General features: G+C 38.8%; 1 protein-coding gene across 2 annotated transcripts in view; it reads right to left on the reverse strand.

The window, feature by feature from the left end:
* The window catches only part of LOC120559223 (probable G-protein coupled receptor 153), a 35,045-nt gene extending 10,150 nt beyond the window's left edge, over nucleotides 1-24,895 (reverse strand). Inside the window, exons 1-3 of one of the 2 annotated variants that reach the window (XM_039800778.1) lie at nucleotides 24,423-24,895; nucleotides 10,500-11,128; nucleotides 6,971-7,400 (exon numbers count right to left, since the gene is read on the reverse strand). In XM_039800778.1, coding sequence (XP_039656712.1) covers nucleotides 6,971-7,400; nucleotides 10,500-10,873 — 804 coding nt within the window. In that variant the 5' untranslated portion in view covers nucleotides 10,874-11,128; nucleotides 24,423-24,895. The remainder of the gene's footprint in view (nucleotides 1-6,970; nucleotides 7,401-10,499; nucleotides 11,129-24,422) is intronic. The other variant, XM_039800777.1, reaches the window with a different exon arrangement.
* Between the last annotated feature and the right edge of the window lie 1,133 nt (nucleotides 24,896-26,028).

Genomic DNA, 26,028 nt, shown 5'->3' on the forward strand with positions numbered 1-26,028 from the left:
AAGATCTGCCGTGAGAAGTGTCTAAGTTAAAACCCTTAAGAGATACTTGCTCCAACACCACTTTTAACTTTTAAGTTAATATTGAGTTTAAACAACTAATTGTCCAGCAGATATAGTCACTAATGTAGGCACATCTACTGTGAAAGAGTAAATTGACTAAGCAGTTAGGTTGGGATAAAAGTGAACATAGCGCTATCGGTTATTGTCCAGTTAGTTGTAAAATATTAACATATTGGATAGCTGCAAAAAGTCCAGTATGGTACATCCTTAATGATGGTGTTAACAATGGTTAATGGTGTATTGAGGGACTAGTTCATGTAAGCCCAGAACCTTTAATTTGAATGTTACAATATTAAGCATTTGTATTAAGTATGAATGTCACAGGTGGAGCAGTTTTAGTGTGGTCAGATATTTGGATCTGACATTAACTCACTCACATATTTGGCATGTTCTGCTATGTTTTCATATTGCAGTTCCATAAATACTGTGAGCCAAAATGTTGAGGAAAATTATGCTGTTTCCCTTTTATGCAGTCCTCTGGGACTTTTTGCTGTTTAAATAAAACAGAAGTTGGTTAAATGCAAGACTAGTTTTAATTTGTTCTGTCTTATAAGAAGTAGTTAATGTTTTGAATCTAGTAGTTGAATGTCTTGATTCTAGAACAGTATTACTTTTGTAGAGCTTACATTAAGGTAAATACACTTGAGATGATGACAGGATGGTAAATTACAGCTTATTATGGCAAAAGAGCACTGCCTAATACGAGTCAGGAATGCTAACTTCAAGACATTTCGTCTCAACATGCCAGTTTTTAATCTTATTTCAAGTAGGTGGTGGACTTAAATCTAGACCAGTGTAACAATTATAGAACTAAAAATTTGTTAAATACACTTTAAACAAACAGGATGACAAAAAGAAGATGCTACTTTTGAGGGGAAAATACTATTTTTGAGCAACACAAGCTTATTATGAGACACAAAACATCACAATACTAGTAAAATATAGCTAAAAATTAGATTTCAAGATCACTCTTATCTTGTAAGGCTTAAATATAATGTCTTATTTCAAGAAATCTTACCAAGAGAATTTTCACTTGTTCCATTGGCAGATTTTTGTTGCTTATTACAAGCAAAAATAGCTTGTATTAATTTTTTTTTGCTTATTTTTGGAGTGGCCTTTTTTCCAGTGCACCCTCTGTTTTCTAGTATTTAACCTAGTGCTCTCGGCAGGCAAAGGTTGCTGAGTGTCCATTGAACAATTAATCAATTATCAAAACAGTAGGCAGATGTTTTTCTGCCAATTGACTAATTGGTTAATCGACTAATCGTTTCAGCCCTTACTTGTGCTGCCATTTAAAGCAAGCTGAGTTCAAAGTATGTCAAACGTAGATGTAATGTATAGTCACATCACGACTGAACACTGACTATGTAACAACTGTCCAATGAATCCTATAAAGCATGTGAACACCCATTATTATTATTATAATAAAATATATATATATATATATATATATATATATATATATATATATATATATAAATAATATATATAAACAGTTATAATTATATATTTTATATTGTGTGTCTAAAAGCGATTCCATGTCCCATTCATAGAATTCAGGGAATTATATGCCAAGAACAAAGCTGAAAGCTTGAAATAAGAAATTAAGATGTTTTGTCTGTGTTCTTTTAACATTCATCAGAAACTGGTTCTGATGCATTCAGGACACCTGCATTTTGAATGAAAGTAGGTGCATTTAATAATCTTATTTATTCATTTTATCTCTGCATTCACGCACTGAAACGCTTCTTGGTGTAGGGAAAAGTGACCTCGGTTAGGGCATGACCCCTTTTAACAACAAGCAGAGCGAATATAAGTTATCCTCCTCAATGAAGCAACAGAGTGCATTATCTGATCATTAAAGTAGATAGGTTCAGAGTCTAATCCTCATCTCTGAAGCATCGGGCCAAGACACTGATCAGATTGATTGATTGAGGCGTTACCTCCTCTGGTAATACCTTGAACTCGAGCACCAGCCACACAGCAGCAGCATAACGACGTGACTTTATGCCATTTTAAAGTCTCAACCTGAAATTGATCTTGTTTCTCTACTGAGCTGACCAAATCTAAAAACTGCCTTGTAAACCAAAGACAGTGGAGACAACAGAAGTCACTGTAGGTAAACAGGTTATTTTTTCTATTGGAACACATCACCTGCTGATTTTAACACACATTCAGTCAGAGAGCATAACAGTAATAATAAAACACTCATTCTGGAATCAGGAAATGTCATTAAGGCTTTACAAAGCATCAGGAGTCTGGTATTTTTCACTGATGAGTACTTATTACTTATTGTTCTTAGCTTATGAGTGGTGGACTTTATATCAATGTACCACACTGTGTTTTAACCTCGACATATACTCTTACAACCCATAAGTTGATAACAGGATATTTAATTAAGTGACATCCAATGACTTGTATGAACTTTACTACACAACTATTTCAAGGGGGAATGATGTAACTGCTTCAGTTATATAATGAGTGTTGGTGTTGCATAAGTGTAATATCTTAGATAAACAAATATATGGAAGCCAATGTTTCTTAAATATAACATCTCATGACGCCTTTAAATTTTTATATAAAAATGTTGGGAGCAGGGGCGATTCTAGGATCAGACCTTTAGGGCGGCTCAGCCCCTAATGAGAATGTGACACGGATATAGTGCCTTACAAAAGTGTTAACCCCCTAGCCACTGAACAACAACGTCAGCTAACGTTTTTTGACACTATTAACACTAAACCTGACACTTTATGAGTCACAGTAATAACAACCAATTTGATACAATGTTCTAACATTCAGCAATTTTAGTTGCTTACGTTTCAATTTGGGTTCTAATCTACACCATGAAATGACCAACTTCTTCTCTGGGGACTAACAACGTTAAACTTCACAACCACACTCCGTTTCTCCCTCTGACAGATTAGAGTCTCAGCCAAAGGCGGGAGTCTGGCACAACCACCTCCGATTGGCCAAAACTACATTTCTGTTAACCCTTTCCTTGACTGGGTTACAGGTGCATAGCATCGGCAACAGACACACATTATATTAAACCTGTTTCAAGCCCTTAGAACCTGTAATTGTTTGTCATCTGTCACTAACAGACACGTTCACAAACTCTAGAACTTGAAACACTAATATTGATTTAAAAACAAATGCGGGGCTGAGATGAAGGGTCTAAAATTGCCAATGGTTGAGAGTATAAATAGTACATCAACTCACTGTCCAGCTCTTGAGTATATGCTCATATAAATAATTCTGTTTTTGTTTTGATTGTTAGCATTTATAATGTGGTGATACTATTCTGTTCTGTTCATATATCTATACGTCAGTATTTCGCTGTCTAACTGGAGACATTTGTTTTTGTGCTATAGCTTTCCATGCATTTAAATAGCTCATTACATCAGGTCATAAAGACAGCTAGCACAACTTTTGTGGTTTCTGTCACTGCACTGGAAATAGGATCTTTCATCAGTCATATTCTACCCTCTCTGTTATGCACACACAAACATAATAAGATGTTGTTGTAAAAGTCTTTTCAAATCAATTTCCAGCTTATGAAGCAACAAAATGCGGTTTTCCCTCTGATCCTAAACTCTACCATCTCAGTATAGAGGCGTGATGTTGGTAAACCTTACAAGAAAACATGACAAACACTAATTAAGCAGCACACAATAACAGCAGAGGCATTATACAAAGAAATGGTGGCATTTCCAGAAATTCACTAATCAATTAAAAAGCATTTCCCAGTGTTCAGATTCTTTTTGAACAACAAACAGCAGCTGTGGTGCCTGAAGACCTGTAAGCTCATTATTGCTGAGTAATTGCTCTTACCAGCAAAGATTTAATACCGGTAATTTAGTTCATTTTGTCTTTATACCTTTAATCGCATTCTTTTTTTCGTGCAAACTCTGACATGCTGCCATCTCTGCAAAATCCCATGGACCCTACATGTTCCTTGTTGCAGGGCAAGTAATTTTAGGCAAAGTAGTAAAAATTGCAGCAGACTTGTATAATTCTACAGAAAACAGGAAGCATTGCTTTACATACATACATAAGGAACATAAAAAAAAGATTATTCTAGCTTGAGGTCTTTAAGAGAAAGTGTTAAAACAATGTAGGGTCGTATTGCCAGCTCATCCACAGCACCGCGAGGAGGGTCTGGCTAGTCCACACAACATTCCGGGGCAGTGTTATTATAACTCAAATGGCCACATTTCTTGGAGGTTTGTTATTGGTCATTGCTGGAATTGAAGCAAATAATGACAACTGTGCAATTAAGAACACAAAAGCATATTTACCCTATGATTATGTGGCAAAGTACTAGTTATCTTGCTGTGTGCCTCAGATTTCAACATCAAAGGCTTGTGCAGATAGTGGTGCTTTGTGCAGAAGTTTCTGTTTGGCTTGCCTCAGGTGTACAACACTTAATTAAAAAAAGGTTTGTCTAGTGTTAAAAAATGAGTACTAACAGATGGCTTGTACAAACAATAACATAACTGAGGCAACGCATTATATATAAACTGAGGCGTTGACACACGATGTTCTCCCACTTACTTAAGTGATACCATATACAAGTCAAATCACATCTAATGAAACCTCTACCATTAAAATAGACACTTGCAGTAAAAGAATTCAGACTGTAATCGATGTCTTGAAAATGAGCAGAGGGTACTTTAACAAAAAACCAAATCCGTCAAAGTACATTTTCCTTACGAAAAATATGTCTCTACCATGGTGACTTGCTTTTAAATTGACAGGATGGCTGGTTTGGCTGCATCACAAGCAATAGGCCTTGAGCCTTCCACAGGCACTCAAGTCTGCATAGACAACCAATGAATTGACTTGTTTAAAAATAAATGAGAACCTGAGGGTGGAATTTGCAAACCAAATGGTGACACACTGAAACAGAGCTTATTCACCCACTGATAATGCACTTGAAGGATTAGTTTCCCTAGGAAATAGGGATTTCTAAAGCCTGGAGTTCCCTAAAAGACAACAGAGGGAAGATGATTACAGAGCTTAACTGTGACCTGTACCTGGGACAACTGGAATAGGTCTGTGACCCACACACAGGCCGGGATCAATTACACTGTTGGAGATTTTTTGAATTGTGTTGGCAACATATTCTTCTTTTCATTATGATTGCTATTACTATTGTTATTATTATAAACAGAATTCAGTGAGAACCCATTACCTCCTCCAACAGACTGTATATAAAGACACACACAGTAAGCCCAACCTACTTACAACCCCAGATGAGCTGAAACATTTAAACTCATTTAAATAATAAAACAGTATGGTATGGTTACAGGAGCTACAGTAGATAAACTCTACTCTCAAACCATTTCAGCTTAATGTTTAATTTCTTTCTTTTTTCTTTAAAACAAAATCTTTATTTAATCAGGTATTACCATTGAGATGGAGATCTCATTTTCAAGAGAGACCTAAGTACATAAAATAAAGCAACAATTTTAATGTACAATGTAAATTGTTATAGTTACAAAGATATTATAATCAAAACATAATAAATACAAGTAATATAATACAATAAGTCAATTAAAACAAGTGAAAAACAGTCACAGCTAAACTCAATAAGGGTTTTGACTAGAATTATGAACTGACCCATTGAAACCTTAAAGTGCAATTCATTAATTCCAAATGTATGGTGCATAAAATCTAAAAGCAGTCTTTCCCAGATCAGTATTAGTTCTGGGAACCTGCAGCACTAGCCATGCCGCTGTCAGGAGGGGGTGGGGGGGTCAAATGGTACAGATGACCCCAGCCCATGCAAAGGAGTTGGTTGGATGAAGGGCTGAATTTGGAAAATGTGTGCCCCTGTCCATAATTCCTGATGGTGGGCCTGGCACTAGCCAATCCTTTGTTTTGACCCTGTCCACCATCTCTCTCTCCAGTGCTAACTCAAGTAACCTTCCTCACCCGAAGCAAAAAGTCTGAGTGACGATGAGGTCACAAAAATGGCTGCCATCAGCCATAGCTCTCTGTGTGTTTCTTTCTACACACACCATCTGAAAAACTACCATTAAAATATTGTAGATGCAAGTTCTTACTGCGAGTAGCTGTCATTATCATAACACAAGCTGCGTGTATATATATATATATATATATATATATATACACACACACACACACATGTGCTGTACAAACAATACTTTATATGAATTTATTTTATCAGGTTTAAAGCTACACTAGAAATTGGTCAGGACTTTTTTGGGCTATAATTGTCTCATTGTTCAACACATCACAGACACTGAAGGTTTTGTTATCCTATTATATTTGTATTATTTGGATTATAATATTTATATATAATATCTATAAAATGTAAATTGTATTGGTAAATATAAAAATGCATTTATAGTTTTCTTGCGTCAAGTGAAACAAGCAAATAGATATGTTTCTTTTGTTTGGAAAAGAAAATACAGTTGCAACTTAGGAAGAAACTGAACAAAGTATTTTATTATGCAGAAGACAAAATCTTTTTTGATCCAAATGGCAGAAGAGACTTTAAGAGTTCTGGAAATACCCTCCAAACGGGCAGGCAGTGTTGTTTAACAGCCTTGTGGGTTTTTTGAAAGATCACAAGGGATTAGCGCTTTAGAAAACTAGATGCTTAGCTCTGTGAATATAATGTCATGATAAAACACGAGAGGCGCAATCTGGGGCTACGTAAACTCTAGAGATTTTACACAACACTCATGAATGCCTGACAGCACACACGCTCAGTCACAACTGATCCAGAAGTCCAACATCTGCGAGTGAAGTTTGACGTATATGACGGAGCCCATGGTAATACACAAATGCCATTTTTTATATATCAGCCAGACCTTTTAACTTGTTGGTTCTTAGAGCAGCTCCATCATTAACTGGAATCATGTTTAGGCAGTGTACTCACCAGTATGGGGAAGCCAGTCAGGAAATCGTAGATAAAGACGATTCCACTGATCAGGTAGGTGATCTGCAGTGACGTCTTGAGTGGCTCCGATCCATCGATGGATGATCTGCGCTTCCCCTGGGCGTCCTCCACCACTATGGTGGGGACGTTGAACTTGTTCTTGTCAGCCTTGTGGCCTGCCTGAATGGAGAAGGTCTGGAAGAGAGCGATGCCGATGCAGATCACACCCATGGCTACGCTGCCACCGATCAGCAGCAGAAAGCACACACCGAAGCCCAGACCAATCTCTGTTACAATAAATCGGCAGTCAGAGGTGTAGAAGCGGTCGATGGTGTCGTGCCAACCCACTGCTGGAAGCGTGGACAGGATGAAGGAGACCATCCAGATGCCCATCACTGTGTGCACTGCCTGCTTCTTGGTGTTACTCAACCTGGAAGCAGAACCACAGATTTTAGCGTAACATAAGTTGAACTGCTGTCAGGCCTTAAAATGGGCTGTGGCTTTTTTCCTGCTGTGTATGTCCTGTAGGTCATAAGAGTGTTAAACCTGTGGACTTTGACTCTTATACTATTTTATCGGATGTAAGTAAGAACCTTAAACTACACCATAAATGTAGCAGATCTGCACATGGGACATATAAGATGAAAAAGCACTATCCCACATATTCATCAATTAGATAAACTGGAGTTGAATGGAGGGAAATTAATGTTTTGCTGATGGCAAAAGATTGCTTTTCACAACACGTCTATTTGTCAGTTAGGTCTATTTCAGCACGAAGTGATTTCCATTTCCTCTCACCTCCAAGTAATTTTTACAGTCGAGCAATTTGCTGAATGTGTTTGTGTCCTCTGGCTGTGTGGCAATTTTCAAGGTTTGGAACAGCATGTACATCTGAAAAAATGGCAGGCAGTTACTGGTGTTCTCATTTCCAATAATTGAGAAAAGACTGTGCTATCCTACCAAAACATTTGCACTAAAGTTGTGTTGAGCTGTTTAAGGCATCAGCCACAAATCATACAGAGGCCAAAATATTTTTTTGTCTATAACATGGCTTTTGAAAAAAAAAAAAAGATTTTCACTTAGGTCCAGCATCTATAAATTGGCATCCATTAAAAGCGGATATAATAATGGACTAATGAAGGGACATGTAGACAATTTGCATAAATCTACCTCTGCTGCTTCATTTGTGTTGGGAAGGAACACAGTAAATTCTCTGTGTGTCTGTCAGTTGTCCAGGAGGAGTTTGGGCAAGAAACCCAATCTGTCTCCCTTAAAAGAGCCAAACCACATGTCGCCTATCCTCTTCTTCCTCTCAATAAAATCCTCTGGAGGAGCACTGGCTAGATATAAAATTCATCTAGTTACAAATATTTGTAACTAGTAATGCATTAGATTCCATGCACTGACACTATCAGTGGCCCAGAGGGGGCAGGAGTAGCCTCTATCTTTGCACTATGGCTTTGTCCAAAGACAAGTATGGCTTGTTGTCACAGTGAGTAATTATGTTAGCCTTTCTTGAATGTGCCTGGGGTATGTATGACGGGGACATTACGTCACCAAGCTGCTTGAATCTATTACCAGAGAGAGTGTTGCGATGGAAAAAAGCTCCTAAAAAGATAGTGAGCGCAGGATGATGAGAGCAGCTGCCGAAGTACAAGGTTGGAATTCATAATTCAGGCCTTCGGTGTGTGTTAACGTCAGAGACAAGGCAGCCATGCTACCTCAGCAGGGCAAACATGGAGCGATTTAAATGAAAGATGAACAGCAATTACACGGTGCATCGCCTGAGATATCAGTCCACCATATCATTGTTAAAAGTGACTTGGAAACAAGATGAGGAGCTGTGGAGAGGAAAGGCAATGTTTGCAGACAGGAGATGAGGGAGAATATTGTCAGATGAGTGAGAACAGATGACGAGAGATAAAAGCATTTGAGTAAAGCCTGATATCTCTGTGTGGGCATCAGCCAATAATGGCAGCTGCACAAGTAATATAGATAGCAAGATTGAGCATTGATTCAAAAGGAAGTTTGCATATGTTATTTGAACGTCTGCTTATCTGCTAAATTGGCCAAGCTGACTATAGGCTGTGCATCTGCAGGCCTGATGCCACAGGAAGTAAAATCACTTTGTTTTTCAGCAGAGGAGGAAGAGCGAGGCAACAGAATACTGATCTTCACCACATGAACCACAGCAATAGTTTCTGCACCATTTCAATAACCCTTATAGTAGCTTGTTTGTATTGTGCAAAAATGAATTTCATGTGCTCAGCCTGTATTTGCCACAGTATCTGCTCTACAAATGCATTCATGTGCAAGTGATTGTTCTGCACCTGATGACCAGAATCTATCCATGAATAACAAAGCCAAGACCTCGGAGGTGTGCTTCAAATCATCAAACAGTGGCCAAAAGCACTGGATCCTAAAGGAAGAAAAGAATGGCTGCTTCTTAATAATCATCAGAACAGGTTATGTTATGTTAAAGCAGCACTTGTGCATTCCTGAACACAGACAGAAATAGCATCAAAATCTTGTTGCAAAGAAAGCAGCGATGTTCAGAACATCTGATTACGTGTCAACAGCAGATGTCTTGGGAGTCTAACAAGACCAAAATGGTGTTACTGCAGCAGGGTTCTGGCTGTTAATGTGAGGTGACCCTGGTCTTTTATTATTCAGTGTTACTTCGTAATATCACTTGTTATGAGGAGCCAGTTGAAGCTGGATGCTAGAGCAGGCAGATGCTCAGTCTAGAGGGTTTTACATGGCGTTACCCCAAATAACTGCAAACAGTAGATGTGTTGGCAGGAGAGACGTCTCACCTGATGCAGAGCATCCCTCTCAAAAACTGAGGTAAACAGGCTGACAGGTGACACTAATCTAAACTACGGCCCCATCCCATCTAAGGGATCTGCTCAGAAATGCAGCGAGGGCAACAAAATGTGTCGCTTAAAATGTCAGAATGTTGTCTTTCAAGGTGGCTTTGGCAGATGTGTGTTTATGGAAAGTCTTGCAGGGGGACAGAATTCAAAATGTCTTTGTACAATTTCTATTGCTACAAATTTCGGGAAAAATGGATGATTGAATGTAAAAAAAGACAAAGTACTGTAATCTATCAGAATATATAAAAAAAGGTATCTACAGTATCTAGATTAGTAAAACACAGATTCATGTTAAAAAATTGAATTTTCCCTCTGTAATTAATAAAGTGTGTCTTCTTCTTCTAGGCAGGACATTGTTTCAGGAAAGAAATGTTACTGTAGATTTGTTTTTATGCTGTGAGCAAAACACAGACAAAAATCCCATTCACCTCTATTATATTGGGCCAAAGCCAGAAATCTCAGAGACATATCTCAAAACCTGAATATAGGCATTGTGGTATGGTACCTGTGTAGATACTGCAAGATATACATTTGTAATTTGGGTGAAATTACCCTTTGAAAATGGTCCCACCTAAATTAAGAGCGGAATCTGAACAGGCAAAAACAGAACAATGACATTTTTATTTTATGAACAACAGACTCAAATGTCTTACCTGTAGTTCACAGGCCAGCGCACCATCCACATGCGGTGATAAGAGAGCGAGGTGACGGAGAAGCAAGTGACCAATGTGAGAGTGTAGAAGGTGGAGACAAACATCTTGCACAGACCCTCGTTCCACTCGTAGTTGGAGTGCTGACGGCGCAGCGTTATGACACAGTACATGGTGATGGGGATGGCCATGTTGAGGATGTGCGTGCCTGCCAGGGTGCAGATAAGGAACTCCAGCGGCTTCCACTTTTTCTGCTTGGCACTGACGCTAAGGATGCTCCAAGTGTTGGCCAGGATGGACACGCCCGAGCAGACCAGCCAAGCCAGCGTGTTGGCGTTGATCACGTCATCCTTCATGGTGGGTACCTCATCCACCATGTTGGAGCGGGTCAGGGCGGAGCCTGGGGGGCCGCAAGGAACTGTTGGAAAGAGCAGGTACACCCGAGGAGAAGGAGGAGGTGGTGATGGGCAGGAGGGGATGCAGGACGTCGGGCAAAGCAGGCATCCTATCTGGGTGGGCGTGCACTCTCCATGGGATGGCCACAGCAGGGAAAGGACACGGTAGTGGTGCGACAGTGGGATGTTAGAGGGGGAGGGTGAAAGGGCCGGACCAGTTCCCTTACAAGCTTGTGGCTGGAGAGGGGGAAGAGAAATCACACAGTGATCAGAGACAGTGGATGTAAAGAAAATTATATAAGTCAGTCCATTTCAAAATAATCCTTCATAATACAAAACAGTCATCTTAGTCAACTACAGTAATAGGGTAATGTTAATTACAACAGTTTAACTATTACGGTTATTATTGAAAGCCATCAATTTCATGTGACTAAGACACAACAGTAATCAGTTAGCAGAGCTGCTACGAAATAACATTACATTACATGTCATTTAGCTGACGCTTTTATCTAAAGCGACTTACAATTAAGTGCATTCAACCTTGAAGGTGCAAACTCCAGACAACAAGTAGTAAGTGCAAGTACATTAGATTTAAATAGGTAATGATACAAAGAGCCATATGAAAGTGTAGCATCAAGAGATAGAGATATATATATATATATATATATATATATATATATATATATATATATATATCCCCCTTCTTTATCCGAAATGTAGTTGGAAGAAATGTGTTTTTAGCCTTCAGCGGAAGAAATAATGAAATGCAATCCTATAGGATGCTCCAGAAAAATGTTTTTTTTTGTAAAGCTTACAGTTAGTGCTGCTGGAACAATTAGTCAACCAATCCAGTAGTTTGATTTAACAATCAATTAATTAGTTGTCATTTAATTGTCATTCATTCAAGCAAAAAGCATAAAACATCCCCTGGTTCCAGCTTCTTAATTGTGAAGATTTTCTGTTTTTAGATCACGGTAAATTGAATATCTTTTGAGAGTTTTGGTCAGACAAAACAAGAAAGACTTCACATTGGGCTTTTCAAAATTGTGTTGCGTATTTTTAATTTTGACAATTTATAGACTAAATAACTATTCTTGATGATGAATAATCAACATATTAATCCGTAATGCAAACAATTGTAAATTGCATATTCCACTTATAGTGTTGTTTTGATTATGCGGTCAGAGAGGTGCTGATTCAACTCCACTGCAACAGTGTGTAGTGTTGATGTAGATGGCTTCACTATATTGTAAGGTGTTCCTGTTATTTTATTACACCCTTAAAAAATGGTGACACAACAACTTATGCAATCCTGTAACAAGGAGTCATCAAAAGAACACGTACAAAAAAATAGCTTGCTACAATTTTGGTCAGTTTTTACGGGTCATTTTCAGCATAACTCAGCTTCAGCCAGAGAATAATCAGAAGAGGATGACTTTGGTTCCCCCACTGTGGAGTGAAAAATGCTTGGCACAGCTGGTGCGTGTTGTCACATCTATTTCCTGTCTTTTGGCTTGTCCAAACACTGATGTGCTGTGGGCAAGGCCCCTAAGAGGGGACACTGGAAATGACAAGAACCATGTCATCAGCACACTGCTCTCATTTCCACTGATCTAATCCTCCTCTCTCACTCTTCTCTCCAATGGCACCCTAAACATCCCTCAGCCAATCAGATCCAGTAGTGCTAATACAGGATGTTATGAAGCAGCATATATGCACTCCTCAGGACCTGTGTAACCATATGAATTAGGAGGTGGTCCTGCAAACACATCATGAAATATTTTGCTGGCTCAAAAAGAAGTTGCATATTCACGCAGAAGCGCTTAAACTCTAGTGACTTAACTATTTGGTCAGGGAAGAGCAACAAGTAACACTTACAAAGTCTCACTTCTGTTCTAAGCGAAATGTGGCACAGTTTGTTAAGAGTTCAATAATGATACATCAACACACCTACTACTGGAAATGATGGCAAAATTACATCTGACAGGCAGCAGTGTCTCATTCTTGGAAAGCCAAGAATAACCAAATGAACGGAGGGCAAACCACAGTCTGGACTGACCCTTATTATTGTTATAGAATATTTATCTTATTTGTCTGTGTTCCTAGCTTTTTTAGATTTGTTGTGATCTCCCTGCTGCTAAAAAATTTAACTAACTCTGTCTAATGAAAACGCTACTCATGGTCCATGTGACCAAGTCGTTCAATTGTGATACTGTAGTGTGAATCTAGACAAACCAAACACAAAAATAGATTTAATAAAAGTTAATAAAGCAACATTTTACTATGGAGATCAAAGAAAACACACTATTAAAAAGCATTATCACACACCATTAAAAAACACCTTAGACCAGGCTGGGATATAAAAAGAATGATTCATAGGTTTAATCTAGGAATCTCCGGGTGGTTGGGATGGACTGTTGACTGTAGACTGAAAGCTCACAAGTCAAACACTAAACATAGTAACAGTGTCAAAATACCGGAACATACGTTAAATAGGTTGTTTTTAGAAGCAACAAAGACAGATGCAGGAATGCCATCTTTGTCAAACTAGTACCATAGATTATACACAAGTTCTCCAGTGAAGAAACAGAAGGGTTCCCTAATGAGGAGTTCAGTTTGGTCACAGTGAGAACGAGAACAGACCAAACAGTTAAGCAGTTGAGAAGTATTTGTTCGACTGTCAGGCAGTCCCAGTTCAATGCATTTTCAGGTATTAGACCAAGAGTGGATCACTAGCTCCCTCATAGCCTTCAGTGTTATTTCACACAACATAATTTCACCTCCTCATATAGCTCACAGACAGCTGCTGCCAGAATTGCAGCACCTGCATTTCCTCCGTTGATTACCCCACCCCTCATCTCCATCTTCCCCACAGTGAAAATGTGCTTTACTGTGTCACCCTGACCCTTTTCTGTTAATGCATTTACTGTATATCTTCTGTCCAGGTAACTGTTAAGTGAATTTGTGAAATAAATTCACTCCGCTCTATGGGTGATCAGAAAAGCACAGCTGAAATAAACACTGAATGTTACCAACCCCTTTAACACTTTTTCCATTAAACTCTTTTATATGTCAGTATTGTAAAACGTGGAAACTGGGAATACGTATAGTCTAGTGGCTGCAGGTATATACACAAGTAGTCATCACATGACTAGCTGTGTGTGAAAGGGGTCACTCACAGTGATGAACCCACAGAGAATTATCACCGGGTTTTGTAGTTCCTCTCTAGCAATACGGGCTTTATAGCGACTTTCAGCTCATTGTGCAATTCTTCTGTTTTGGTTCACTGTCAGTGCTCTCATAGTGTTACTTATAGCAGTTAAGTGAAAAAAAAACTCTAAAAACCAGTGGTGGAAAGTACATTTACTCAAGTACTGTACTTAATCGGCATTGGCTCAGCGCTCCGTGCACGCACTCGAGGGTGATGTGTGAGATGTTCAAAAATGCAAGACGAGAGGCTCGCTGATGCGTGCACAGCGGCCACAGAGGTAAGCCAAACACCAGTCATCTAACTAGAAATAAGAAACATTTTAATAACAGTGAAGGAATTGTCTCCACAATATTTGCACAATATACCAAAACGTAGGCAGTGAGCAGTGAAAAAGGTACTTTTAGCCCTTCTGCTTGAGCGACTCATGAGGCTCAAGAGGGACAATGGAAGCTTTCAATTAATACAAGAAATTGCAATTAGGTCTAACAAGGTTATTCCAGGATGTTTACAAGCAACTGCAGCTTTTCTACCTCTGGGAACAGCTGGAGGTACCATGGAAACCGTTCAAACAAACAACACATGGATGGTATTTTTAACTGGTCAAATTTGATGCAACTTTTGCCTCTTTGTCATTGTGATTGTTCCAGCCTTTATGTAGACTCAACATAATTCTCCTGCATCTTACCAGTTCTGTTGATACACATTAATGCTAGTTGAAATTCTTCATTCTGACAAAAAATAAATTAAGACAGCTTGTCTCCTCAAGCAGCACTAACCAGGCCAAAGAATGCAAGAAGTTGATTAAAATGCACCTAAACCCTGTGCTGTGCTACACACCGTGTTGTGCCTGAACGCGGTCATTGAACGATAGTTCATGAACTCGTTCATATTTTGGCCGAACGTGAACTGAACATACTGTATTACTGCCTGATGAACGTTACTGTGAACACGCTCATTCTGGTATCGGTGAACGGCACGCTCTCTCAGTTTAACTTCGTTCAATAGGGTGCCAGATTTCTATAGAGCCTTCCAGGTGAAAACCCGGCTAAAACACACCGTAAACGGGCCTTAATATGTAGCGGAAAAAACACCCAATCTGGTAACACCAGCCACCAGTGTCGCATGCGTCATCAAAACAAAAAGCAGCATGGAGGCGACGAAGTCGTATGATCATTTAAACGAGTTTTATGACAAGGTCGGTGCGGATGCGAAAAATCTTACATTTCTGTGCAAACTTTGCCCGCCGGCTTTCAAAAAGAAAATCTGCACTTCAGTCACATCCACAGCAAACCTGAAACGGCACGTTGAACTGATTGGATATGAAGATGAAATCTGACGCATAGTTTCAGTGTTAAAACTGATAAAATAATTGCTGTCTGTGGTTCTATGTGGGCTGTGGCAATAATTTTGAAAAAGAATAGATTGCAGCAACATATGGAAAAAAGAACTATGAACTACAGTAGTTCATTTTTGGAACTGTGAACTTAGTTCAAAATTTTGAAGTATGAACTATGAACTGAACTAGTTCATTTTAATATCTGTGAACTGAACTTTGAACTAGTTCATGTAGAAAGTGAACTTTCCCAACACTGGCTACACAATTAATTTTGTCTACAATGTGAGTTAACTCCGCAATACAATCCGAAATAACACACCAGACTAGACTACAAAATTGGATTCAGAGAATCTTATTTGGCGTTAACATCCAATTTTGAGTGTCAAACGCAAACGTTCTGTTGTTTAACCGCTTGTTTGGTTTAACTGAAGGTTTCTGGATTATAATCAACTGCTCATTTGCACTTTCTCTCCATTTTCTCTTCACTTTCTCCCTTCATAATCATATTCTGAGCTGACCACAAGAAAAAAACTGTTTAACTGTGTTGCCATGAACAAGAAATGCAAGAACTTTGTGAGTGTTAGACATAAAATCTGGTTAAACTAATGTACTCTGGTATTAAAACTGTAAAAAAAAATTGAAAACAATGATGCTTAATTACAGAAAATCACACAAACTATATTGCTGGGCACAACATACAGTACTTTTATTCAGTAATTAAAATATGTTAATAACAGCTTTAAGGAAGTATTGCTGTAATAGCAATTATGTATGAGTAGCAGAAAGAGTATACAGTTGAAGTAGTAGTAGTAGTAGTAGTTGTTATTGTTGTTGTTGTTGTTGTATTAGTGGTAGTAACAGGAATAGCACTGGTTATAGTACCTGTAGCACTGGTTTTACTCTAACACTTGACTGATGGGCTTTCTAACCATAGTGGAACTAACAGCTCCATCACCCACAATCCCCTAGGCCTCCGAGCCAAATCTGTCCTCTACACAGGGGAAATCAGTACAGGCTGTATAGACTTTCCCACTCTAACACCGAGATGTTGAATGTTAACAGAGTGGCACAGATTCATTGAGGTGTTGATACAAGGAAGATTAGGAAACAGAAATGTTTCATGGTATAGCTTTAAATGCATTTTAATAATTACTCATTTTGTACTTTCCCTGGCCTACATCAACTGTTTACATCCAAACATGAAAAATCGCCTTAGAGCAAAGGTACGGTAAATTATTTATATTTTGACCTGATGAAATTGGTGGAACGATCAGCCTTGGAACAAGATATAATTGATTTCTTAAACTTCTGCCATCAAACAATGCTTGTTTCTTTATCTATTATAACTATGATAACAACAGAGCTAAAGAAGTTGTCCCAAAAAAATGTGGTTATGCTAATGGTCTCATAAATCCAAATAATGGAAATGATGCATTTGGGTGCAAGCTGTGATGGCAAAGGTACATTTTTTAAAGTGCTTTAGTTCCTAAAAAAGTGCACCACTAATGTTTTCAGGGTTTTACAATATAGTGAGATAAATTGCTGAGATTAACTTTTGCAAAATTATTTCTCGGAGTAGTATATCAAATAGCAATTATATAGGTTAACAAACAAAACTTGTTAAAAAATTATTTTCTTCAGCATGCTGTAAAAAACATAAGAAAACACGAAAAGGACTACTGATGGCTTACCTGTATGCATTACAATGCTTTTGACCCCATTGTTAAAGTACATAGTACATAGTTTCAATATGCATTTATTTTTGTCATATTTAGGCACAGCTATAACTATAATGTATCTGTCAACGTAAACAAAAGAGCCAACAGCGTGCTTGTACAAAACCATTTACAGGACGACCAACAGCTGAAAACTGCTGCGTAGGGAACTGTGCTTTTTTGTCTCCTGGATGACTAATTTATCACTTTTTGCACATTTGTCAAATTTTTTCGTTCTTCATCTCAAACTATAATCAGCTGAGATACAGAGAGGAAGTGTTCCTAGACATATTTTGGCAGGCATAGAAACAGATTTATTGGTTGAAACAAAGGCCAAAATGGATGACAGTGTGTCTCAATGAGATCAGACCAATAACTACATGGAACCCTGCTCCAAGGAACATGATGATTTTCAAGGCTCTAATGCTCATCAGCACAATGTTGGTCAGTGTGTTGGGTGCAGTACAGAGTGAAAGCTGGTGTTCATGTGTAATGCTGACCTACATCTCTCAGCTTCAAATTGGCAGGAGCTAGAGAAAATGGAGGAAGTGGACCTCTCTTATAAGCTCCCTGCTGACAGGTGTGATGCATGGGGGTCTTATTGCCCGACCATCAACTCATCCCTAGAGCTGACAAAGAGGAAAATACTCTGTCCTGGGAGGCTGCATGCTTTCCCCAGAGCATGGCCTCAGTGTTTAAGATTACATCTCTTATGCTTACAGATGACAGGTGCTTTACTTTGAAAGTTAAGTCAGCAGGTACGTTTTTCTGCAGCAGCAGCAGCATGCAGCTTCACATTTACACAGTTACAAACACTCAATGCTAGGAAGCTGTCCAGTGCAAGTGTAGTCCTCTACAGCTTTGAGGGTTAAGTGCCTTATACAGGGAATGTCAGAGGTGACCATTCATTACCCTCTCCTACCTAAAAGCAATTACAAAACATCTAAAATATCTAATACACTGCGGTCTGATTTATAGTTAAATAAATTCCATTTCTCATCTGTAAACATATTTTCTCTGGCTGTAATCAGTTCCCTTTGTTTACTGCTCTGTAATGTTATTGTCTGTTTAGGTTTCTAAGTCATGAAAGTTTGTACTCAGCAGCTAAAAGGTGATCTTAATAAATGAATAAACATAATCCATAGTTTATAACAGGCAACTTTCTTGTCACAAACCCACATCTATGTTACTCTTACTGCATGTTAAAATGTTGATCAGGTAATCATTATACCCATGATCAGAACATGTAGCCTGATTTACTATAAGCCAACATCTGAAGTCTTCAGTATATTTCATTTGCATAATTCTAAGCAATTTTCAAGTTTCAAGTCTGATTGTAGCTGAAACCCTTTGCTTCTTTTACAATATATGTGTATCTTGGTGGTGATTTTAAGAAGGAACAGGCGAGAGAGGAACATTCTCTGTGGCGAGTGTGCTTGGTTGCCAGGCGTCTCAGCCCTGAATCATACCCAGCTGTGGTGTTTGTTGCTTGCCAGTCCCACATCAGCTCCGCCAAATAGAGCTGAATGGCGAACAAGTGGGCAAAATTTTAAATGTCACTTTACTTAATGATACTTCAGACATCACATGGTTTTTCACCGTTTATAGTTTAACGAAGTGATTAGCCGAAGACCTGCAGGTATTTACTGCAACTGAGTGAAGCCACATCAGCCAACTTGGCCTAATGTCGCACCAGAAAAAGAAGAAGGCTGCTGCATGCATGTGGGGTACTTGATGAATGCCATCAATTATCTTTGGGTATTGGTTTAATGGAATATTCCCAATGTTATTAAATAATATAATATATTTATAATAATAATATAATTATGTGTATGAAATGTAATACAAAACCTTGCAACCATTTCATCAGATATTTACAGTTCGCATGGTCACCCACAAAGTGCTGGCGAAGAGCTCTCCTTCATCCTATGAGGGATTACAATGGCCTTCAGAGGCCAAAACACTATCAATCTTACTCATCTTAGTGAGCACTCATTATCTAGTTATCAATGAGAGTCCAGAGAGGTTCCTCCTTGCGTGACAAATGATCAGCAGGATCGGCTTTCGCCCACTGTCCTGCAGAAATAAGACAACGAAGGTGATTAACCTCTTTAAGACACAAGAGGCTGACATTTGTGACCTCTTTAGAACTGTTGTTTTAACTTTTTAAGACAGATGTATTCCTGGAATAAAGGAAGACTAGATGCCTTTGGATTTTTCCAAATTATTCAACAGTGCTATTTTGTCCCAAACACACAGTCAAAAAAGGAAAAAATTAAAATGAACTATGTTTATAAAAAAACTTTCATCCATATTGCCAGTTTGTTGTTCCCACTTGTCGGCTGAGTCATTTCCAGGAGTGCCATCCTACTGTATGGCCTCATACATCATGTCTACCTACTTCATTATAATTTATGTAAAGCATAGTATTACAAACTATAAAAAGCAGCAAATATGGCCTTCCCACCTCGGTCAAAATCCTTCAGACTTCTTTCATATACATGAGAGCTAGATGGCTTATTGTTTGTGTTTGTGTGTATATATATATATATATATATATACACTAAAGCATGAAACTGGCACTGCTGTCCTGGTCTCCAAGCACTCCTCGTTTATCATTTCTTAAATCGAGCTCATGTAACTGTTGCTGAGGACTTACAAAAATATCTGAAAGTGTTAATTACAGGATAATGGCACATTAAATGTCCCTCCATTTCCCAAGATCCCCTTGAGTCAGCTGCTTTACAGTAATGACATCATCATTAGATGACCTTATTGAGTGATTTTGACACAGCCCTTTGTCAACCGGAACCAAAACCAGGAGACAACCATTTCTACTGGGGTACAGTGTGTTTACTTCTTGTGGTAAATGGACAAGGAAGTACTTTAGAGTTCATGATATGATTCTCATTCCAAAAATTATGTTCGACATCAATTTACATTCAGATGTTATGCAGTTTTTGAAGATTTTCTACATTATATGCATTCCAATACAACATGATGTACATTTTATTAACTTCATCTGCATCATTTTGCTGGTTTGTGTGGTTATCTACAGTAGATATCAAATCACTAGAATAGTTTTATTCCACAAGTATGTTAAACTGGAATTTAATTTGCCCAAACCAGCCTCATTGAAAGAAGAATACTTGAGCTGCGTCTTTAAGTCTATTAATGGCCTGTCTACTTTTCAATGGGTAAAACACTAATATTTAACATGATGAAAATAAATAAAAGCTAATCCATTTTCCCAGAGACTTCGGTCTACATCAGCATTCTGCTCCAGCCTATTTAGGGCAACAAAAGGCCAATGTTCAGTTTGCAGTAGCTGGTATATTTTCAACTATGACCAGTTTATTTGATGGCACTCTGAATTTTGATGAGAGATGACAATGTGCATTTCATATGATCTTCCTGTGGTAAGTAACTCTGCTTAGCTTCTGTCATTGTAAAGTCTCCACTTACAGCATGTGACACCAGACAGCGCTCACACTCAAGGACTGAAACAATAACAATAACATGTTGTGAGCAAATGCCCCTTCCGTTTAATCACAGCATTTCACTAATGCACAGCAGGGAGGCAGAGTGAGTTGGCAGCCTGCTTTCCGACCAGAGGACCCTGATTCAAGACCCTGTGTCAGCCACAGAAGTCTCTAAATGGAAACACGATCCGCTACAGTCATCAGAAAGTAATAAGCTCCATCTGACCTTGACCTCTGACCTTCCTGTAAAGAGTGGTAAGCTAAGACAATTTCTGTATTGAATCAGTATCTGCCTGCTGGAGATTCTACATCAAACCGCCAAATTATTCAATGCTAGGATACCTCCCTGATCAATATGCCAGTGGGTTCACTTTTGAAATAGTCTCCCTAGCAAAGCATGAAAAATTGTCAAGTACAAAAAGCAACAAATGTTTAATCAGTTGTCTTTTTTAACTCATTCTTGAAACACACTCTTTTTCAATTTTTTTAGATAATCTTTTTGGGCTTTTCTGCCTTTAACTGACAGGACAGCTAGGTGAGAAAGGGGAGAGAGAGAGAGAAAAAAAAAAAAAAAAAAAAAAAAAAAAAAAAAAAAAAAAAAAAAAAAAAAAAAAAAGGAGAGGGGGGGGGGGAGAGGGAAACAGACTGCAAGGAAATCAAAAAACGTCCGAAAGACTCAAACCCTGGACCTCTGCGTTGAGGCATAAGCCTCTCAGTATATGTGCGCTTGCTCTACCACTGAACCAACCCGGCCACAGAATCACACATTTTTGAAAAATGTGTTTATATACTGTAATTTTACAGGATATAAACACATTTTAATATTGTTTTAGTATTGATTTTGAAACCAAGATATATCAAAATACTTTAAACATCAGCCCATTATTTGACAATGGGAAGGTGATGAAAGCATCCATGAGTCATTGATGAATCGGGTTTGATTAGGAGAGAACCTCCTATGAGCAGAACTACTACAAGGCTGCAAACATTGATTCAAGCTCATGTCACACTGGTGTAACATGAATTAAACATACCGAATAGCATTAGATTAAGTAGCACTGATTAAATACCCATCAAATAATATCAATATCATTATGCTCTGAGGTACTTTTACAAGGAACCATAACCATTAATAAAGAAATCTAAAACTCCAGCTCTAATTGGCTTTTGCAGTGCAGTCAAATTTAGTATGTTGTGGTCTTCCATCAAGACATCCTCAATGGGCATTTTCTTCCACAGTTAGAACATCTAAAACCTATATTGCAGCTCATTAGAGACACTCTCAAACAGGTTTTAATTTGCTGGTCTATTAAAAAGCCAACTAAGTTTAGACTACTTTGCTTGCATTTGACATAGAAAGTGCCTATTTTTCATTGAGCCTGTGAGAATGCATTAAAAAAACTACTATTGGAACCAAGCTTGGCATCATTTTCTTAAATACTGTGTGCAATCATTAGAAAACAAGCTCCCAGCACTGATTTGTCATAACTTCTGTGATTTCCATAATTCCCTTCCTGCACTTGATTTTCCAGTAACAGAAAGCTGCAGTAAATATGGAAGATTACCAGCCGTACTGGTGCAATCAGTGTCAATTAGATGCTAACTCACAGATTTAGTAATAGGGAAAAGGTATTAAAAGGTCACAAGCCAAAATCCAACATGCTATTTGATGTTACTGAGGCACACTGTAAGCGCTTTTCTTTGCTGAGTGTCCAGCTTGTCACAGAGTAAGTAGCTGAATTTTCCATCACAAATGCAACCCTAGAGTCTCTCTCCTGTTTATGTTAAGCTACCTCTAGTCTATATCCTTGACGTTCCACTTCCGGACCGCTCCTTTGCCGCCGGAAAATCTGCCGGATTTCACTCATTTAGGCCGGATATCCGTTGCCTTGGGCTTCCTTTGTGTTGGCATTTTAAACTCCGGTCGATTTATGAGGACTATGGTTAACCTTTTCTCAGATCTCTGCAAGGTAAACCCAGACAGATAGCTAGACTATCTGTCCAATCTGAGTTTTCTGTTGCACGACTAAAACAACTCTTAAACATACACGTTACACCATAACAAGTTCCTTCTGAGCCTATTTTGCAGCAGCACCGCGGCTTTTCTCCGGTGCTTAGCACTGCCCAAGACGATTGGGATTTCTTTAAAGAAATGCCATTAAACCAGAGCACGTTTTCCTCCCGTCCCCGAATGCTATGTGGAGTAGCCAGACTCTCCTCCAGCGCTCTTTGGAGAAGGGTCTGGCAAAGCGAGACTAAGCTACCTCCAGCTATGACTATAGCTGGATCACTGGGCACCATATGGCAGACGGTTTAGTTTGTATCAGAAACAGGCATTGGATTTAAGTAAATTAGGGTGGTTGATTATTTATTAATGAATTCAAACTGGTGCAAGGAACAGATACATTTTTTTTTAAATACTCTTCTCATTGTCATTCATGCCACATTACCATATGATGCTGTCTAAGGGAAGGCAGACTCAATGTTTATGAGTAAACAAAAAGGAGAAGAGTGTGAACACTGGCTAACGCGGTCATAAAATGACGGAGCCAAACGTGTGACAAACAAAATGTCACATGCCCCGTGAAACGCTGTGCTCTGTTGTCAGGCTTTGTGGTGTAGCAACTGTCACATGTAGGCTACGGCACTTTCTCTTAGCAGTGAAGGTGATCATTGGCTTGCATGGCCACTTTCTGACCTGCGACTGCATCTAATCTACTCGCTCATCTACTTCTGCTGTGATTTTTCTAATGGGAAACATTAAAATAATTCAAGATCAACTGCTCACTCTTTGCCTTTTGTCATCATTAACATGGGCTACAGTAAAGTGTTGACACCATATATAAATGAACTTGACCTCACTCTTTCTCTGAAAGCTAACCTAGAACTCTCTAATCTTAGTTCACTTGTAATCAAGTCAGGAGTTCTTGTCAAGAATTAGTACAAATGTAGCTGATAAAGATAATCATGTTGCATTTCTTTGTCAAAAAACCCAATAGGATTATGCATAGTAAAAGCAAGTGATTGGTTGGAAGTATATGGGTAAATCTTTTGGCCTAGTGTGGGAGTTGTAAATCAGTATCAGTTATGGCTGGTTAAGTCCATCATCACTGTGAGCGATCCTGTCATGGCAGGTGTCAATATGTGGCTATACTCACACTTTATTCCAAATTTAAAAAGTGGAGGTGTAAAAGCTGTGCCAAGGCTGTGCTCAACACAATGCAGAAATTGCCTGCAGAAATTAGCATGTCCCTCTTGTATGAATGATAAGCTTTGTGATATACTTGTGTTAGAATCTGCCTATGGTGAATGTAAGTACACCATTTGGGTTCTCTGTTCCAATTACTGGTGCTGGTACTGCTTTTCATGGCTAGTAGTACTAACACAGTTTTAACTCGGTATCTAATCTGGGTAATTTCTAATCCCACACATAGCAGTTCTACCCCCGTATTGTAAAACACGCTACTCACTCAGTTACAGACAGTAGCCTAGGCTATTTGTAATTCAATATTTCCATTAGGTCACTTCCTCATCCGCATTGGTCTGCCATGCAAGCAATTTGATTATAATGCAATCTCCAAAGTGGGTCAGATCTGCACCACAGGAATGTTACGTTTTCATTCAAATATGTTCATTTATTTTTCCCTCTCATCAGTTGAGCTGCTCGTGCTGCAGGATACCACCTGTTCGGATGAAGCCTCTTCGTTGTCTGTCACCTATCAAAATGAGCTATAATCACTGACATTGGGCTATTAGCTAGAAATCAGCTGTGTGAGTCTCATCTTACCTTTCACAAGACGTTTCAGGCTCCTAACGGACTCGTAGAGTTACATCAGTTCAGGTCCGTTAAAGTGGCTTCCTCGCGTTTACATCCCCAAACTGATCAGTGAGTGTCGACAGCATCAAGTTAAAGGAATGACCTGCGAAATGAAGGATGAGCCCTGAAACACCACATCACCACAGCTGTAGCCTACTCCTCTTGTATCTTGTTGCCCTCTTTGTCACATTGACGGAAGAAAAAAAAAAAAAAAAGACAAATTATGAACGAGTTGTTGGTTAAATATGTCAGCTTCTTCACCACGAAGCGGGTGGTCGCGCGACAACACGAGGGCTAAAAGAGCGGTTAATTTTTTTTAGGTATAAGACGAATGTCTTTTAGTATTTTCCGACACTGGCGAGGCGTACGACGGAAGAGGCATGATTGCTGCGCGCTCCCGACAGCACAGGCTCGTGCGCGGGTCAGACGCTCCGTGGCCGTGGGAGTGAACCGCAATAAGAAATAATTCATGGAAAAGAGGTCGGCATTTTGACAGAGCGAAAGCTGCTTCTTCATGTTGCACATTTGCTTTGAATACTAACAGGTCATTTCATTCCTGCAACCTCTGAATGAATATGAAGGCGTAGGCCTATTTTTCATTAAATGTCTCATTTGAATGTGTTGATTATAAACTGAGTCAAAGCATGGAAACCAGAGAAAATAAGAGATGGCAATTGTAGCCTATTGCAGCTAGCTATAAGTCTGAAACTAATTTGCCATAACATCCATTTTTATTATTCAAACATTTTTAAAAAGAACGTCTGCATTAAACCTCCCATATCAATGAATGTGCATTCTTTTCACGTTATTCATGTTCCTTTATATGGGCCCTTTTCATTGACATTATAGGACTTGTTATGTAAGACTCCTTCCCTGAATCATTCTGTAAGAGCAGCTTTATTCCCTCGGGGCCTGGATTGTACACAGTGAGAAAACTAATAGGCGCTACATGAGAGAAGAGACACAGTGTGTCCCTGGTACCTTGGTTTATGCCACTATTATAAGGATTATTTTCATTTTCATGTATTTGGTGGATGGAGCAGTGCAAGCTCTCCCTGCTTCCCATTAAAACAGACATACAGACACACACACATCACAGAGCTGCAGTAGCCAACACAGCCAGGCTGTACAGTAGTGAAGAGCCTTAAAAAGAAAAGCTCCTCCAGATACTGAGGCAGGGTGGGAAATGTTCCCTGAGCTTTACTGCTGAACCAGTCAATAATTACCTAAAACTACACTGCAGCCTCAAGGTTTACATTTGTCTTGTTACAGTATTCACATAATGGGACTGCAACAGAAGTGACACATTCTGTCTAAATAAATGCTGTAGAGTTGCCCTGTTTGCCCACATTAATTGCAAGAAACACTGCAAGGTAAATTAAATCCTGAGACCTTTCAGAAATTATTTTTAGGATTACAGTATGTCTTGCTATCAGCTAGGCCTAAATCTTTAAAACTGCAAATACTTTTTTTTAACGTGGTTCTTTAGCCACACAGTTATGACATTTTTCTCACCAATGAAGTTGGTGAGATTTCCAAAAACCAAACCTTCAGACAGGTTTTAAAGAAGTCCATA

Source organism: Perca fluviatilis, chromosome 5 (assembly GCF_010015445.1).
Source record: "Perca fluviatilis chromosome 5, GENO_Pfluv_1.0, whole genome shotgun sequence".
NCBI classification, from domain to species: Eukaryota; Metazoa; Chordata; class Actinopteri; order Perciformes; family Percidae; genus Perca; species Perca fluviatilis.